The sequence below is a fragment of the Xenopus laevis genome, chromosome 4L, assembly GCF_017654675.1.
Source record: "Xenopus laevis strain J_2021 chromosome 4L, Xenopus_laevis_v10.1, whole genome shotgun sequence".
Classification (NCBI taxonomy): domain Eukaryota; kingdom Metazoa; phylum Chordata; class Amphibia; order Anura; family Pipidae; genus Xenopus; species Xenopus laevis.
Window position 1 is genome coordinate 99,787,340 of NC_054377.1, and position 18,401 is coordinate 99,805,740.

Consider the following 18,401-nt stretch of genomic DNA (forward strand, 5'->3'; position numbering starts at 1 on the left):
TCTAAACCACAAATAAAAAATGAAAAACCAATAACAAATTTTCTCTCAATATCACTCTCTACATCATACTAAAAGTAAATGGTGAATAATCCCATCAATGCATTTCCGATCAGAGGTTGCAATTTGTGGGGAAAAAAACACTCCATTGTGGGTAAAAAACATTGGCATGTCCAAAACTGCACATTACATACTGTGGTTTGCGGTTGTAAATGACCCATGTACTTTGTCAATCTGAAATGAATGTACTATTTGCATATAGCTGCTTCTTACCTTATCGAAAAAGCATAACTGTCGCATGGTTTTACAGTCTAGAATTTCCACCTGAAAAGAGAATTTTACATATAAGATTTTAAATGTGTTTTTGTTGATCTTTAAAAGTCTTGAATTTAACGTTTTAACCAAATATCACCGAACTACTGAAATCAAGTTAAAAGCCAATTTTAGTATAAAGTCTCAGCACACTCAGCTGTGTCATTGTAGAAGAGACATTTCTAGATACTTCTTTTCTTATAGCATTGTGCCATTCTTTCAAACTGTTTTCTCTACCTTCTTAGACTCAACTAACCACCATATATTTTCTCCTCCTGTTTGTTAAGTATTGAAATTTACATTCTTCTGTTCTGGAAATCTTTAAAATGATTGAGGGTTTCAGTTTGGTTCAGATGAATATAAAAATTTTCTACCAAAAATACAGGTAGACCCCCCCCCTCCTACCCCCAGGCTGACTACCCGCCCCCCCCCCCCCGGGAAATGCCCCATACTCCATACTTACCCCTCGGCGCAGATTCTTCCAGCGAAGTTCCACGCGTCCATCTTCTGGCTCCTCTGTAAGCAGACTGGGAGATCGGTATTTCTGCGCATGCACAGTTGGAGCAGTTTGCCGGTTTGCGACAACTGCGCATGCGCGGAATTACACTGAAATTGTCGATCTCCCAGTCAGCTTACAGAGGACGCGGAAGATGGATGCATGGAACTCCGCCGGAAGAATCTGCTAAGTATGGAGTATGGGGCATTTCCCCGGGGGGTGGTTAGCCTGGGGGAGGAGGGAGGGGTGTCTACCTGGGGTCTGGGCATGGGTTTTTTTGCAAAAGGGTTTCCTTCTCCTTTAAAGTGGCCATACACAGGGAGATCCACTAATTTGGCAATTTCGTCAAACGAGCGGATCTCTCCCGATATGCCCACATTGAGGTGGACGATATCAGGCTGATCCGATGGTGGGCTCTAGGGCCCAAAGATCGGATCAGAATGGAGGCCATATGGGAGGACGGATAGCGAGACTGCATCAACGAAAAGATGGGGCCACAATCCAATGTAATTTTTTACCCTGCCCGATCGGCATCTGGCCAACTTTATATTGATCGGGGATGCCCATCGGATGGCCCCACACACGGTCTGTTGGCAGCTTTTATCGGCCTGTGTATGGGGGCCTTTACCCAGAATGTGTAAATCTTGATAGTAGACCTTAAAACGGAACACTGTTAAACAGATGTATTATCCTGTTAGTAGGAAGGTTGGCTTCCATGCTATTGACCAAGTGGAAGGCAACTGGAAGACAAATAAGTATAACTTGACAACTAATTTGAGCAGTACATTTGTTTACAAAACTTAACAGGTCTATGAATCAAGGGAAATTACTTTTTAGCATCACCTAGAATTCCCAAACCAGTGCTACCCTTGAATAGCTCTTGAATGCCTATGGTACTTCATAAGCTAGTCACATCTAGGGAGTTATTTATCAAAGAATTTTAGAGCTATGTGAGGTTTAAGAAAAAACCTTGAATGGAAAAAACTGGAATCAGTGTATTTAAGGTGAACACCCTGATTTAGTTTTCCCCTGGAAAAAACTCTAATTTATTGAGCTTTTGAGTGAAACCCACCAAAAAAACTTGAACATCATAAAGGCTATTAACTTCTCCAAATGCTCTAGGGACCTCTGTCATTGACTTCTACATGACCTTGACACATTTTAGATGGTGTATTTTGGGATTCTGATTTTTTACCAAAACTTGGAAAATTCAAGTTCATTTGAATTTTTTAATTTTAACCTGAAAATTCAAGTTTTGACTGAAAAATACCCTTGAAAACTCGAATTTTTCGGCTTAAACACTACTCAACCTTTAATAAATCTGCCCCTAGTGTTGTCACCTATATGATGTCTTTCTTACTTATTAATAACATTAATAAGTAAGAAAGACATCATATAGGTGACTACACTAGGGGCAGAAGAAGTAAGTAAGAAAAAAAACTACAGTCTACGTGAAAAAAACTATGTTTCAATCATGAGTACGCATCAGAAACATAGCACATATTTTATTATTAAATGTCTAAATCTAATTTTGTGCTGTGTTCTCACCCTTGATAAACTGATAATAGCGTTGCTATCACTTGCATTTTTACATATCCAGCCACCTGCAAATCACATTGTGAGGCTCCGGCTGTTTTCTTGAAACCCTGGGAACAGAGTTACTCCTCAGGGATTTGGTCCTTTGTAAAGGACTGATGCCAAAAGCAGATATTTAACCTTTTGAGCAATAAAACAGCGGCTTATAATTTACAAATTGTATTTGGAATAGCTGACTCATCATGTTATATAAAAATCAGTGGCTTATCAAGGATTTCAAGGTAAGATTTCTCTGCCCAGTATTACCCTACAAAAATTGCTCTTTACAAACCTGAGGCATTGCTAGCTTGGCAGAACTATCTCTCATAGTCATTTTTTTAAATACTGGCTAATGATGGTACTGTGTAATAGATTTTATTATAAATTACTTAAATTCTTCCTACCAAATAGGATAAATAGCTCCAAGCTCTAACCTCGCCCATACTAAGCTGGCTGGGAACACACAGTTTCTCCAGGGTGACATATTTAGCTGTCTACCTCATACACATTAAAGCCTTGGAGATTTGGAAAATTACAGTCATACCCAGAATTGTTTTATACTGCAGCTGGCTCTTCTTATTTATGTGTTTAAACAAATGGAAACCATGCTACAAAACAAAGGGGCACATTTATTATAGTCTGGGGAAGGATTCTCAGCAGTCTGATGAGTTTTGGTTTTTTTAAATCTGAAATGAATTAAAAAGTTAACAAATAGACATGTATCAAAGCGGATAGATGTGCCCATTTATCTCAAGGTGTTTGACTGTATTCATTTCCTATGGGTGTCTGTATACAGCGCTGTTCAGCAGTAGGAGCATTGTGTACTAAAATTTAGCCTAATAATGCCCAAAGCAAATTGAATGCAGGGATTAGACAATTTCAGACAATTCTTTTCCTCACTGGAATAGATTATTTTGCTAAAATTTAAGGTGAGGGACACACATGGGCAAAATCAGCCTGCTGATATACACAGGCCGATTTCAACCCCTACAGCAAACAGTAGCCATTCTATCGGCTCCAGAGAGAACATACTTGGTGGATTTTGGCAAAGAAATGTGAAACTCTGCATTTTGAGCTGATAATCCTCCAAGTGTTGTTCATGCCTGAGCCGACACAATGGCTCCTGACATGAAAGAAGAAGAAGGCTACTACCCACAGTAGGGGCTGAAATCGGCCTACGGATTTCAGCAGGCTGATTTTGCCCATGTGTGTGCCTAGCTTAAAGGAATTGTTCAGTGTAAAAATAAAAACTGGGTAAATAGATAGGCTGTGCAAAATTAAAGATGTTTCTAATATAGTAAGTTAGGCAAAAATGTAATGTATAAAGGCTGGAGTGATTTGATGTATAACATAATAGCCAGAACACTACTTCCTGCTTTTCAGCTCTCTTGGTTTACACTGACTGGTTATCCTCGTTACCAGGCAGTAACCAATCAGAGACTTGGGGGGGCCCACATGGGTCATATCTGTTGCTTTTGAATCTGAGCTGAATGCTGAAAATCAATTGCAAACTCACTGAACAGATATGTACCATGTGGCCCCCCTTCAAGTCACTGACTAGCTCAGAGTTACAGATCTGAAAAGCAGGAAGTAGTGTTATGGCTATTATGTTAGACATCAAGTCACTCCAACCTTTATATATTACATTTTTGGCTAACTAACTATATTAGAAACATTTTTTATTTTGCACAGCCTATTTACGCAGTTTTTATTTTCACACTGAACCGTTCCTTTAAAGTTTCACATGTGGTACACATTGGGACTCATTTATAAACACTGAGAAAATTTGCACAAGGCCAGCAACCCATAGTAACCAATCTGTGATCAGCTTTTGTGAGCCAGCTGCAAGTAGAACAATGAAATCAAACATCTGATTAGTAGCCACGAGTAACTGCCGAGGTGCAAATTTGACCAGTGTTTATAAATGAGCCCTATTACGGTATGTCCCAACTACCAAATTTTAGTTTCTGGTCTGAGATCACCTGTCCAATCTCCCACGGAACTGTCAAGTACTTTAAAGCTCACAAGAGTTTATAAGCTGTGACCAGTGCCAGCCCACTCAGACCCATGTCTGCCTTGAGACTTTGCAGAGGAGAGTGCTTTCTCATCTCTGAGCTTTAGCAAATATGACATGAAAAGGGGATCATTTTGCTAAACCGGTTGTTTACCTTTAAATTATGTTTTGCTATGATGTTAAGAGTGATAGTCAATATGCAAATGGTTATCATTTTTTTCATTTGTGTTTTTTGCGTTATTTAGCATTTTATTCAGCAGCTCTCCACTTGCAATTTTAGCAATTTGTTTGCCAGGGTCCAGTGGCGTAACTATAGAGGAAGCAGACCCAGCAGTCGCAGGAGGGCTGCGGACAAAGTGGGCCCGGATTGTGTGGTCTGCTACCTCTATAGCCAACAAGAACCCCCCCTTCCTTCCCCTGCCACTCTCTTACCTGTTGTTTATCTGCTGTTGCCTGTTTCGGGCGTATAGTGGGCTGGGTCTGTGCGGGGAGTAGGTGGAGTCTGAGCTGGTGGGCAAAGTCTGGATGGGGAGTGGGTGGGGTCCTGGTGGGAAGTGGGCGGAAGCAGGAAGTGGGTGGGAGGATGAAGATTGGAGTGTGATGGGCCGCTCTTAAAGGAAAACTATACCCCCCCAAACAATGTAGGTCTCTATTAAAAGATACTGAGTAAAACAGCTCATGTGTAAAACCCTGCTTCATGTAAATGAACCAATAAATAATAATATACTTTTTTAGTAGTATGTGCCATTGGGTAATCATAAATAGAAAATTGCCATTTTAAAAAATAAGGGCCGCCCCCTGAGATCGTAAGATTCACTGTGCACACATACAAACCACATGTAAGGTCACATGAGCCAATTAACAGACAGAGTTCTGCTTTTTGCTTCCTCACTTCTTCCTGTTACAGTTAGTGTTGTAGTATTTCTGGTCAGGTGATCTCTGAGACAGCACAGATAGTGTCACGAAATGGTGGTTTAAGGCAAGAGATGTAAAAGGGCAATATTTATGTAAATATATATTCCAGTTTGGTAAGATTCTTTAATATGTCATTCAATTTGATATAAACTATCTGTTGCTTAAGTATTCGTTTTGGGGGTATAGTTTTCCTTTAAGATTTTTTTTCAGGGGGGCCCTGTACACTCCAGTTACACCACTGTCAGAGTCAAAATCCCCCTACCCTAGCAAAATAAAAATGAAGGTGAACCGCCCCTTTAAAATGCTTTAGAATGCAAGTACGCTGCAGTGATTGATACAGGCCAATTTGAGAACCATGGAGCTGCCCCCATCTAGAGGTTGTGATAGCTCCAGGGTCCCCTGGGTCAGTAGGTGCACTGCTCTCAATTCAGAACTGAAGGCAGGGCAGATAGTACAGCCAAGTGCACATTTGGACAAAACTACCATTAATTATTGGGTTTTTTTTGTGCAACAACCATAAGGAAATGTGTATAACCACAACTGCACTTGCAGATGTAAATGACCCCTAAGATCTATAAGGAAATCCGGCAATAACTTTATCTCTGCTCTAAATCCAAACTGAAATTGCCTGTGATGAGGGTGCAACACTGATGATCTAGGTTTGGAAAGTATCACTTTGGAAAGAATTTGTCCAGGGTGTTAAATGCAAGTAAAACCACCCTAACGTATCATAGTCATAATACTCTAGTCATGGGATATGAGGAATGTCCCACTAAACACTGTGGGAGAGGATGTTAATATGCTTGAGTTACTCTCTTCTCAGAGGAAGGAAAGATAATAGATGAAACTGTAGGTGTGTGTGGCTTATTGAAGACTTAGCTTTTTATCTCTATGATAATGTTTAAGTCTGCAATAAGGAATGTCGGTTTACAAGGGCAGAGTTACAAATGTTCTCATACTAAATATTAACCTTGTCTGACATCTCTGGCTCACAGTGTGATTTTGTCCTTTTTCAGCAATTTCTGGAGAAACGCACATTCTCTGCTTAATTGCAACATTTCTTGCCAGCAGGGCTTTTACCATATTGCAGCTAATCAACTCAATTGAGTGGGCAATTGACTGCTGAGTCTAAATACTTCAGTGGTTAACTATAAGTGAAAATGAGGGGTGTCACAATTGTGTCTGTTTGGCTATTCTTAAGTACAACTCCCAGCATTTCTCTACAGCCAGTAGCATAAAGGAATGATGGGAGTTGTAGTTCAAAAGTTGGAAGAATACAGTTTGGGCACCACTAATTAATATAATAGTAATATGTGAACTAATAATTTGGCTTTTCGTGTCTCTGGTATAATTACACTGGCATTTCTGTCAGATGAAAAAATACAGGAGGCTATTATTATTATTCTTTATTTAAATATTCTATTTATATATTGCAAACATATCCCACAACACATCATTCACATAAGTGCCAGTGCAGCTTAGATTCTAATGCACCTTTGACATTCACACAACACACCCTAAAGTAAAATGTCATCAGGAGCCAACTAAAGCTGGCCATAGACGCAAAGATCCGATCGTACGAATCAACATACAATCGGACTTTCCCATCTCCCGACCCCCAACTAACCATTTAGATCAAAGTCTTACCATTCCGATCAAATAAAGTAGTAAAAGAGCAGATCAGCCAATGTTCTGCCCCTGAGCAATCGTACGATTTGTCTGATAAAGCTGGTGACAGTCTCCCACTGAAAATCGTACGATCAGCAATACACGCAGAGATATTATCGGCAGGCGACAGAAATTTTCTAACCTGTCTGATCGACCAAATGACCGATCTCCGCCTGACAAAAAATTTAGGACTCTCTACACACAGTCTGAAAATCGTACGAATCGTGGATCGGATCGTTGCGTCTATGGCCAGCTTAACATACCTGTATGTTTTGGAGTACCTGGAGGAAACCCATGCAAGCCTGGGTAGAACAAACTCCTAGCAGATACTGCCTTGGCTGGAATCGAACTCAGAACCTCAGAGCAGCAAATCAGTATTGCTAACTGACAATAATAGCAAAAAAAAAATTCAGACAGTTCAGTTCAATTGGTTGATTACATTCTTTATGACTTTAATTGCTAGAAAACTGAAGGCCATTCAGTGCAAACGTGCAGCTTATCCAACACCCTCTATTTACACATGTCCCACTACTTCCACTGTTACCAATATCTCATTTTCTGTGTTAAGAGGGTACTGCAGTCAAGAGCTCCATGGCAGAGGGGGGCCATGAGATGGAGAAACACAAAGGGGTGAGGCTTACATGAGAATGGTCTGGGTTTAGGGGGATTTTGGTCAAAATTAATTGAGTGGTGCCTGGGTAGATAAGGGATTTGGCTGTACATGCATGGGCCATTGTTTTTCATTGGAGCCCTTATTTTACTTGTTGCCAAGTCAGTGTCGGACTGGGGGTCCTGGGCCCATTGGGACTGCTACCTCAGGGGCCCCCACACAGTGTCAGACTGGGACACCAGGGACCCACCCAAAAACCTTAGACATGGGGCCCACTCTCAGTACTATTATTCTTCCTCTCCTCACTCAACCTCTATTCTCCTAGTCTATTTTCTTCACATACAACAGGCATGTCCAAAGTGTGGCCCGGGGGCCAATTGCGGCCCATTTTCAAATCTGGCCCTCGTTGCAAAAAGTTTGGGCACATACAATAATCTATTAATCCATCTATTTAGCTTCTTTGTTCTCATAGATATTGATAATGACCATGAAATAGGCCAAATGAAGGGCCATCACCCCCAGGGGTCCAAATTATCATATCCCGGGGGGCCAGTCCGACACTGTGCCAGGTGACTAATGGGCTGATAATTTGGACCCCTGGGGGTGATGGCCCTTCTCTATTCCCCCCTTCCATATTCACCTCCTTGGGTGCCAAGGTCCAGGTAAAATCAACTGCATCCCCCTGTAGCTGCCACCCTTGAATTCTGGATTTGGCTGAACCCCAAAAAACTGAAGACTGATGGCATTCCTAGTAATTACACAGAATGATACCTCAGCACTCTCAGAATGAAAGAAGTCAATCCCCTCGCTGCCCCATGTAAGTGCATTCAGCCACTGACTAACTGCTCAGCTCTCCAAGAACTTCCACCGTAGTCAAAGTCCTCCCGTCACTGCCAGATTTGCATTTATTCCAAGACAGAGATACAGAGTTTGTAACTGTCCTTGGTGTCACAGTGGAAGGTTTTATTTCTAATGCATCAGCACCCAGCAGCACAGGACATTCATTAAATAGAACTAACTACACTGGATACATATAAACACACCCAGGGCATCCCTCTACTGAAAAGCTTGCAATCTACTTGTCATGGAGGACAATAGCAGTATAACTGAGAATCACTCGTCAGCAGCACTAAACTCCTGTTAAAAGTAGAACTGCTTGATGTCCCTTATAGTAAAAAATAAATAAAAGTGTGTCTCTGCGAAACAAATAATCACTGCACTTCAATATACACCTAATATTGCACAGTCCTCCTTCCCATAGATAAAGACGACAGAACTGACACAGATAAAGAGAAGAGAACAGGAAGTGAAAGTGCTGTATAATAATACTGTCACTCTCCGGCTTCTGCACTCACCTCAAAGAAACTGATCCTGCTGCTCATGGCCGCTTTGCAGGGATCTCTGCGGGGGACTCCTCTCCAGCAAGCCATGCACATAGCCAGTTCGGGATAATACCGGCTCGAAGCCCGAGAAGCACGCAGCCAATCCGGGGAGTGCTAGTGAGTGAGGGGAAGCGCGGACTGATATTGCTTAGTGCTGGGTCTCTCTCCTGCTCAAAGTGACGAGCAGCATCAGCATCAGCTCCGCACTGCTCTCCTCATCCCGAGAGGCTTCGGTTAAGCTTAGCAGAGCAGGGCTGGAGTGGGAAACTAGCCAACACCACAGGAAAACTGACAGTGTATTTCAGCATAGGGGTGAAACAAGTTTATATAGGAACTACAAAGCCCCTTGCTTTGAGATAACTTTTAGTATGATGTAGAGAGTGATATTCTGAGACAATTTGCAATTGGTTTTCATTTTTTTTTATTATTTAAGGTTTTTGAGTTATTTAGCTGTTTATACGTCAGTTCGTCAATTTGCAATCTGGTTGCTAGGGTGCAAATCCCCTAGCAACCATGCATTGATTTGAATAAGAGACTGGTATTTGAATAGGAGAGGGGTTGAATAGAAAGATGAGTAATAAAAAGTAGTAATAACAATGTATAGCCTTACAGAGCATTTGCTTTTTAGAAGGGGTCAGCGACGCCCATTTAAAAGCTGCAAAGAGTCAGAAGAAAAAGGCAAATAACTATAAAACTATAAAACAATAAATAATGAAAACCAGTTGAAACGTTGCTTAGACTTGGCCATTCTATAACATACTTAAAGTTATCTTAAAGGTGAACCACCCCTTTAAAGGGGTTGTTCATCTTTGACTGTAGCAAGATGTACAGAGTGATATTCTAATACAATTTCAGTCACACCAGTCTGAAAGCTAGATTAGAGGCAGAAAAGAATGGCAAATAATTAAGTCACTATAAAAAAATAACAATGACCAATTGCAAAGTTGCTAGAAATAGGACATTCTGTAAAGGGGAGCCACCCCTTTAAAGGGGTTGTTCACCTTTAAGATAACTTTTAGTATGATGTAGGAAGAAATATTCTGAGAAAATTTGAAGCTGCAGCTTCATTTTCTGTGTTTTATTAATTATTTAACTTTTTGTTCAGCAGCCATCTGGTTGCAAGGATCGAAATTACCAGGGGGTGGTTGCAGTGAGATATTGGTAAAGGAATGGGAGAGAACTGAATACAAAGATAAGTATTAAAAATAAGAATAACAATACAATTGTAACCTCACAAAGCAATAGTTTTTGGCTGCTGGGGTCAGTGACTCCCCATTTGAAAGTTAGAAAGAATCAGAAGAATGGAAACATGGTCAAAAACTAAAAAATGAAGACTAATTGAAAAGTTGTTTAGAATTGGCCATTCTATAGCACACTAAAAGTAAACTTAAAGGTAAACCCCAAAAATAGCCAAACTACTATTTGTTCATATATGATAAAAAGTTTTACATCTTTCTATTGGTAACCCTCCCAAATACACGTCTCACCCTCATTCCTGTCCATTAATTCACATAACTGGATATATATATAAGATATAAGGATATTATAAGTTACCGAGGAGTTTCATGACCATATAAAAACACGAGGCCGAAGGCCGAGTGTTTTTATACAGGTCATGGAACGCCGAGGTAACTAATAATATCCTCATATTTTACAACTGGGGGTACTTTATTTATTATAATACACAAATTTTAGTGAGTCATGTGACAGAAATGACATCAGTACTCACCGTTTATAACTGATGACATCACTACTCACCGTTTATAAGGATATAATTTACAGGATATTCATGTCTTTTGTGTATTATATGTTGTTATAGTTTTTTACAGTTTAAAGAGACAGTCTGAGACTTGCTCTACTGAAAGCATTTTTGTAGAATATAGGTGATTCAGGGACATATTTTCAATATAGACACCTAGGGGGTCAGTATTAGGGGGGGCAGCTCTTGTACATTTTTCTATTTAGTCCACCCCCAGTCCAGGGGCAGGACACTTGCTGTAAAATCTGGTGGTGGAACTGAGGGGTTGGGGGTACCCTTCTCCTAATGTATTGGTGAAGAGACTGTGTCGCACTGGCCTATTGGTATACCAGAAAAACACAGGCCTGGATTTGTGACAGGGCCACAAAGGCCCAGGCCAAGAGCTGCAGAATTTCAGGGGTGGCATGCTGCCCATCTACATCCTAATTAGTTATTAGCTGGAGACGCACACCAATATCCAGTGCTGAGCCAGACCTTGCGGATGTGCACATAAACTCACGCACAGGAAGGGGAGGGGGACACGTTTGGGAAAAGGGAGGGGGAAGCAGAAAGGGGGGGTATGTGGATGGAGAAAGGGAGGGGGCGTGGAAGGGAAAGTAGATGGTGAGGGAGACACAGACCGGGACATGTAGAGGGAAAGGGGATGCAGACTGGGAAGGGGGGCGATGAGCAGAGCCAGCCAAGGGATGCAGGTTTGTTAATTCGGGCCTGGGAAAGCACCAGGTGGGCCCAGGTGTTAGTAGGCCCTTCTGATCCTAAACTGTTGGCCTATTTCATGGTCATTGTCTATTTTTGTAAAAAACAAAGAGGCAGCATAGGTGGAAGGATACATTGTAGTATTCCAACTAAGGAGACTAAACAGGTTAAGTCTCCTTGGTTGGAATCCAAATAGTTTGGAAAGTGGGCCTATAGTCTAGGTTGTGGGCCCATGACATTTCAGTGCAACACTGTACATAGACTATAGTGCCCATGTGCCAGTCATGTGGGGGACAAGCCTATGGCAGCTTTATATATTAACAAAGCACTGTTTATTCCAATGACTGTGGCTAGCAATTGAGATTGGAACCCCAGTTGCAGTCAGTGCTACTGAAAACTCTGCCTAGAGTATTCGCAAGCCTGAATTAAAGCAAATGCATAGGTGCCTGCAGCAACTGGTTGCTCCAGTAAGCATATCTGTATTTGTCTTGGTTAGGGTTAACATGTTTTCTATAAATAAATTCTGGCCTCTTCCTTTCTTTGCAATTCTTACCTTTTAAAGAGATACTGGCATATCAATATGTCTTTGCAACCCCCAAAGAAAATGTTTAGATCATACAGATGTACAGGGCAACTAATAAAGATACACAGGCATGGTTTACAAGAGCAACTAACAGCGGCAGGGCCCAGATGCAGAATGTACACCCAAGCCCGTCGCCAGTCCCCCTCCCTTTCAGACTCACACCTCCCAGACAAGGCGCACACGAAAAATAAGCACTGCCAAATGCATTTATTGCAGCTTCAGAGGGGCCCCCCTGCACCGCTGGTAGTTTCTCCACTGCCAGTTAAGGATGTAAAGGAATAGATAAAGTATATTTACTGTGCCCCTAGTACCCCCCCAACACACACACGGCTGTATTTTGGTCCAGTGCTGCCTATAAAAAAACAGGCTGTGTGGGGGGTTGGGCATCCCTGAATACATATTGTTCCCATAATTGTGTATATGTGACCCAATAGCAGGTACACAGTTCAGTTTTTACACCCTTGGATAAATGCAAATAGTTTACTTTGAATCTGAACAATGGCAATGGTTTGCACTGTAAGACAAATGCGTGACTGTCATTTGCTGCCCAAAAAGGATCGTACTCTGTAATAATAACATTTTACAAAAATAAAATGCCAATGTTTATGGATGAGGTTGGACCATTAAAACTGAAATGTAAAATGTACTTCTGCTAAACTAAGCTATTAAGGGTGGCTGTCACCTCTTAGTAATATTGATGCTGGCAGATAAATGTGACAAACAACAGACGCACATTCCCACGGTCCACTTCACAATTTGGGTGGCATGCTGTGATTAAATAAGTCAGCAAATATATTTGCAGATAGTTGCTGCAAAGCAGGTTTGGCTTATATGGGCAGTAACTACCCTTTACCATTAAAGGAAAACTATACCCCCTGAACAATGTAGGTCTCTATAAAAACCATGTGTAAACCCTGGTTCATGTAAATAAACGATTTTCATAATAATATCATTTTTTAGTAGTACGTGCGATTGGGTAATCATAAATAGAAAATTGCCATTCTAAAACATAAGGGCCACCCCCTGGGATTGTAGTATCCACTGTGCACACAAACATACCAAACAAACTATACTTGTTAGGTCACATGAACCAATTAACAGACAGAGTTCTGTCTTTTGCTTCCACACTTCTTCCTGTTACCATTACAATTGTAGTCTTTCTGGTCAGGTGATCTCTGAGACAGCACACAGACCATCACAAAATGGTGGTTCATGGCAAGAGATGTAAAAGGGCAATATTTGCTTAAATATATATTTACCAGTTTAGTAAGAGTCTTTAATATGTCACTTAATATGATATAAACTATCTGTTGCTTAAATATTTATTTTAAAATATTTCCCTTAAATAAAAAATGTAATGTTTTAGAAAAAGGACCCGGAAGTGAAAACTGATTACAGTGCCTATAAGCTATTCCAAGCCAATAAGCACTGTAACATATTGTTCCTGTAACTAAAATAAGAATGGTTACACTCACTGTACTTAAAGGATGTTTTGGATGTGTAAAAAAATTAAGCTTTGTTTTCAGCATGTGCTAGGCTGCTTTGCCACCATTTATATTAATGCATGGAATATAACAGTGCATTTATTAATTCCAAAAATATGTTCTCATTTACAGGATAAGTGCAATGTTTCACAGCTATGCAGAGGTGTGTAGTAACCATTCTCTTTAATGCACGTGGATAAGCTTTGCACAGGTTTAAGCGCTATGTATGTAACAAGAAAATGGGTCACTCTTTTCCTCACATATAATTCCTGTTAAGTTAAACTTTTTGGGTTTTTTTTAGAGTTATTTATAAATGCCATTGAAAGCAGTATTTGGCATGGCATTAACAAAAAAAACTTTAAAATGTTTGGACATTTCTAATTAAAATACAATATATAAGAATTAGATAGTTGCTTAGAATTACATTATTTTCCTTCCTTGCCTAGTCCATCCCAGCTTCTTCACAAACGCCTCTTATTTCTCACTTTTTACATTCTTCTTCCCTCTCCTGTACAGGTATGGGACCTGTTAACTGGAATGCTCAAGACCTGGGGTTTTCCAGATAATGGATCATTCTGTAATTTGGATCTCCATACCGTAAGTCTACTAGAAAAGCATGTAAACATTTTATAAACCCAATAGGCTGGTTTTGCTTCCAAAAAGGATTAATTAATTATATCTTAGTTTGAATCAAGTACAAGGTACTGTTTTATTATTACAGAGAAAAGGGAAATCATTTTTAAAAATTAGGATTCTTTGTATAAAATGGACTCTATGTGAGACAGCCTTTCTGTAATTCGGAGTTTTCTAGATAGCGGATCCCATACCTGTACCGGTATATTTTCCTTCACTGACATTGCTCCATCTCATATCATTTCCAGTCCTGCCTTATCCATTACCCTTATGATATTTCCCATCTAACAATTTAGCATAGCTATAAAATCCACTTTTCCTCTAACTGTGATTTTTCCAATCCTGTCCTGCATTACACTAATATAACGCAAAATTTACAGGCCAATAAATTATTATATGTGGCCTATGATATTAGAAGACTAAAGTTTCAAGCGTGAATCTATCATTTTAGCAATGATTTGTAGCACTAAAGTTCCATAATCCTCACTTGCCCAAGAGTAGTCCACTTTCTTGACTTGCATCTTACAATTCACTGACTACAGGTATGGGCCTGCTGCTCCCTTCTTTTGCATGCATCGATCATTTTTATTTACCAATTATTATGATGATTTTCCAGCCTAATTATTATATACTGAATAGCTAAGTGATCTTACATTTTTGCAGCGCGAGCATGCATACTAAGCAGGGTCCCATGCATACAACTAAACAGCTATTTTTGTGTCAGCTTTCCATTTTCTCATCTACTAACTTTAAGTATTTACATACCATCAGATCAGATCTGGTTCAGTAAACAGATGAGTAGTGCAAAAAATTATTGAATTCATTACCATCCCATTGCGTCATAGTGCTCAGCAATGGCTTTTCTTCCAGCACATTTCCATGCGCAAGTGCAAACAGTGCACTTTTTTTGTTGTAATGCTTTTATTTGTTTTAACAGTCAGAGGCAGAATGAATTGTTTATTGATTAGGTTTACAAGATTCAAGGGTAATGCTGTGCAGCTACTATGAAGCTCTTTACACTGGGCCTTAGTTACTAGGCAGTACTAATCCATAAACAAGCAAATGCATGAGATAACTTCAAACCTACTCATTTTACTTGAACGCAGTCCATTTCCTGAACTGGTATTAGTGTGGGTTTCACATTTTATGGCAGGTGTTTTTTTTATTTCTGAAAATAGACAAGTAAAAACAAATATCTGCTAATAATATGTGCATAATATTAGAATACTGGGCTTGTTAGAACCATTTTAATGCAGCATGCAATTATATGTACCCTATTTTCTCAGTATATCCTCTATGAGGCTTTTTTCCGCACTCTTTTCCCCTTTCCTTTTTCTGCTATAACACTTTTCTAGGTGTCTCCTTTGTCTTTTTTGGAACTTTTTATATTTTCCAAACCTCATGCAAGCATATTGCTCTATATTCCAAGTTGGTTCATATTTATCTCCCATCGTGTTTATCCTGGATTAGCCATCTAGAAAATTGTGCAGTGAACAGTGGCAATGCTGAAATCTGGATCTCTAGTTTCCAGGCAATCTGACTCTCAGGGTGGTATTTGAAAACACGTTCCTCTCTTGGACCCCTTTGAGATGAAAAGCTCCTCCAAAGCCATAACAATTTACAGAGACATGTGTATATTTTTATGTATAAATAACTATTTGTGTCACATCACTTTATATTTTAAAAAAAATAAATAAATAAAATGTTATATATTTTTTTATTTATACTTTAAATATAATAATAAGCAGCTTTTATTATTATTATTAACATTATTTATATAGCGCCAACATATTGCACTTTCCTACAGTATATACTTTAATTATTGTAAGTATATGTCTGGCTGCTTCCATTCTCTGTTCTGTTGGTGCAGACTCCTGAAGAACTGAGTTCTGCTACGTTGTTTTAAGAGTCAGAACCAGAGAACAGAACAGGATACACAAATATACTGCTTTCATTTGCAATTCCATTTACAAATGACATCCCCATTAAGAATACAGATTGGGGTAAAGCACAATAAATACAGAAGATATACAGTAGCACAAATAGGAATGTAATAGATACAGTAATTCACAGTTATGATGTATTGTGGGTGGTGTAAAGTGTTGGTACTGAGAGGAATGAAGAAGATGACCAGTATATTAATGTTTGAAGAACTTTGAAGGTTATCAAAGATATTCTATAAGCCATGCATAACTGGGGGCCAAAAAAGGTTTCAACAATGGAAGCAGGTTTCCTCTAAACTGAACTCTAGCAGCAGAGATGAGGATAGAGTAAAGGTGGCCATAGATGCAAAGATCCGCTCGTTTGGCAACATCGCCAAACGAGCTGATCTTTCCCCGATATGTCATTAACAAACATGGCTATATCGGGTATAATCTGATTGTTCGGCCGTATGGCCGAACGATCTGATTACGATGTGCCGTGGGCTCTGGCAGAATCGGTCGGGTCAAAATCAAACCTGACCGATCGACCAAACGACTGATCTCCGCCGGACGAAAGATGTCGGCACACGCCACACACGATCCGAAAATCCTACGAATCCCCGATTCGTACAATAGGATCTGTGTGTCTATGGCCACCTTAAGGGAGAGAGGTGGGGTCTGAGAGGCCGGTAAGTAGTAGATAACAGTAGTCTAGGGATGATATCAGGGCATGAATGAGTGTAGTAGTTGCTTGAGTGAGAAAGAGGTGGATCCTAGTGCAAAGGAAAATTCAACTCAACGGGGGTAGCAGAGACACATCCTCGATGTGATTCAATTTTGGATGTAAAAGAGAGATGCAAGTCAAAAGAGACTCTGAAGTACAGAAACTGTGTGGTTGAATGATAGGTGACGTTAACTGTGAGTGAAAGCTGAAATATAGTTTGCTGGATCTGGATCCAAAATATGCTTCTTCCATAGGAAGATGGCTAGTGAAGTAAGGTTAGTAATATTAGAAAAGACAGGACAAGAGAATTGCATTTGAGAAATAATCCAAAACTGAGGAGGGGTGTAATGAGCATGTTCGAGGTTGGAAGGGGTCATTGAAGTCAATAACAGAGAATAGAATAGAGCTGACAAGAAAATCAGTGGTAAACTTGAGGGAGGAGAGAAAATATTTTGGAAAATGACTAAAGGTCCCCATACTGTACACAGGCAAATATAAGCTGCCAACAGATTAAGTTGGCAGCTTATAGGGCAGTGTATGGGGCCCTCTGACACGTTTCCTCGATCGATATCTGGGCAGAAGTCAGCAAGATATCAGTTGGGTAGAGGATCGAGGACTGCATCGGTTCATTGATGTGGTCCTCGATCCGACCACCCATATTCTCCTCATTGTGATCCGATTATTGGGCCCTAGGGCCCATGATCGGATCAGCCTGATATCACCAACCTCAAGGTGGGCATATCGGGAAGAGATCCGCTTATTTAACGAACTCACCAAACAAGCAGATCTCTGTATGTATGGCAGCTATAGAGCCAAATGATTGGATTACAACAGCAGAAATACAAGTCGTCCTTAATCTGACGTGCATATTAAACCTGTCCAATTGACATCTGCCTGATTTTTGGCCAGGTATTGGTTTGGTGGCCTAGTCAGAGGCCCCCTATACATGGGCAAAAAAGCTGCTGAATTGGTCTGAAGGGACTGAATTGGCAGCTTAAATCTGCCCGTGTGGGGCCACCTTAAAGGAAAACTATACCCCCAAAATGAACACTTAAGCAACAGATAGTTTATATCATATTAAGTGACATATTAAAGAATCTTACCAAACTGGAATATATATTTAAGTAAATCTTGCCCTTTTACATCTCTTGCCTTGAGCCACCATTTTGTGATGGTCTCTGTGCTGCCTCAGAGATCACCTGACCAGAAATACTACAACACTAACTGTAACAGGAAGAAGTGTGGAAGCAAAAGACACAACTCTGTCTGTTAATTGGCTCATGTGACCTTACAAGTATGGTTTGTTGGTATGTTTGTGAGTACAGGGAATCCTCGGATCCCAGGGGGCGGCCCTTATTTTTTAAAATGGCAATTTTCTATTTCTGATTACCCAATGGCACATACTACTAGAAAAGTATATTATTATGAAAATGGTTTATTTACATGAAGCAGGGTTTTACATATGAGTTGTTTTATGCAATATCTTTTTATAGAGACCTACATTGTTTGGGGGGTATAGTTTTCCTTTAATGCCTGTAAGGAGTTACCAGTGAACTAAAAAATGGGTGACATGACTATTTTTAAGATAAGGGAAGACCAAATTTAAGTAATGCTGCACAGATGGCAAATGG

General features: G+C 40.0%; 1 protein-coding gene across 2 annotated transcripts in view; it reads right to left on the minus strand.

Annotated features, from left to right (window-relative positions):
* The window catches only part of MGC146850.L (uncharacterized protein mgc146850 L homeolog), a 36,175-nt gene extending 26,960 nt beyond the window's left edge, over positions 1-9,215 (minus strand). For both annotated transcript variants that reach the window (XR_005967025.1, XM_041590533.1), the window contains exons 1-2: positions 8,943-9,215; positions 271-321 (exon numbers count right to left, since the gene is read on the minus strand). Coding sequence is in view for 1 of the 2 variants with exons in the window: in XM_041590533.1 (XP_041446467.1) it covers positions 271-321; positions 8,943-9,023 (132 nt within the window). In the remaining variant the exon portion in view is untranslated. The remainder of the gene's footprint in view (positions 1-270; positions 322-8,942) is intronic.
* Positions 9,216-18,401: the final 9,186 nt, after the last annotated feature.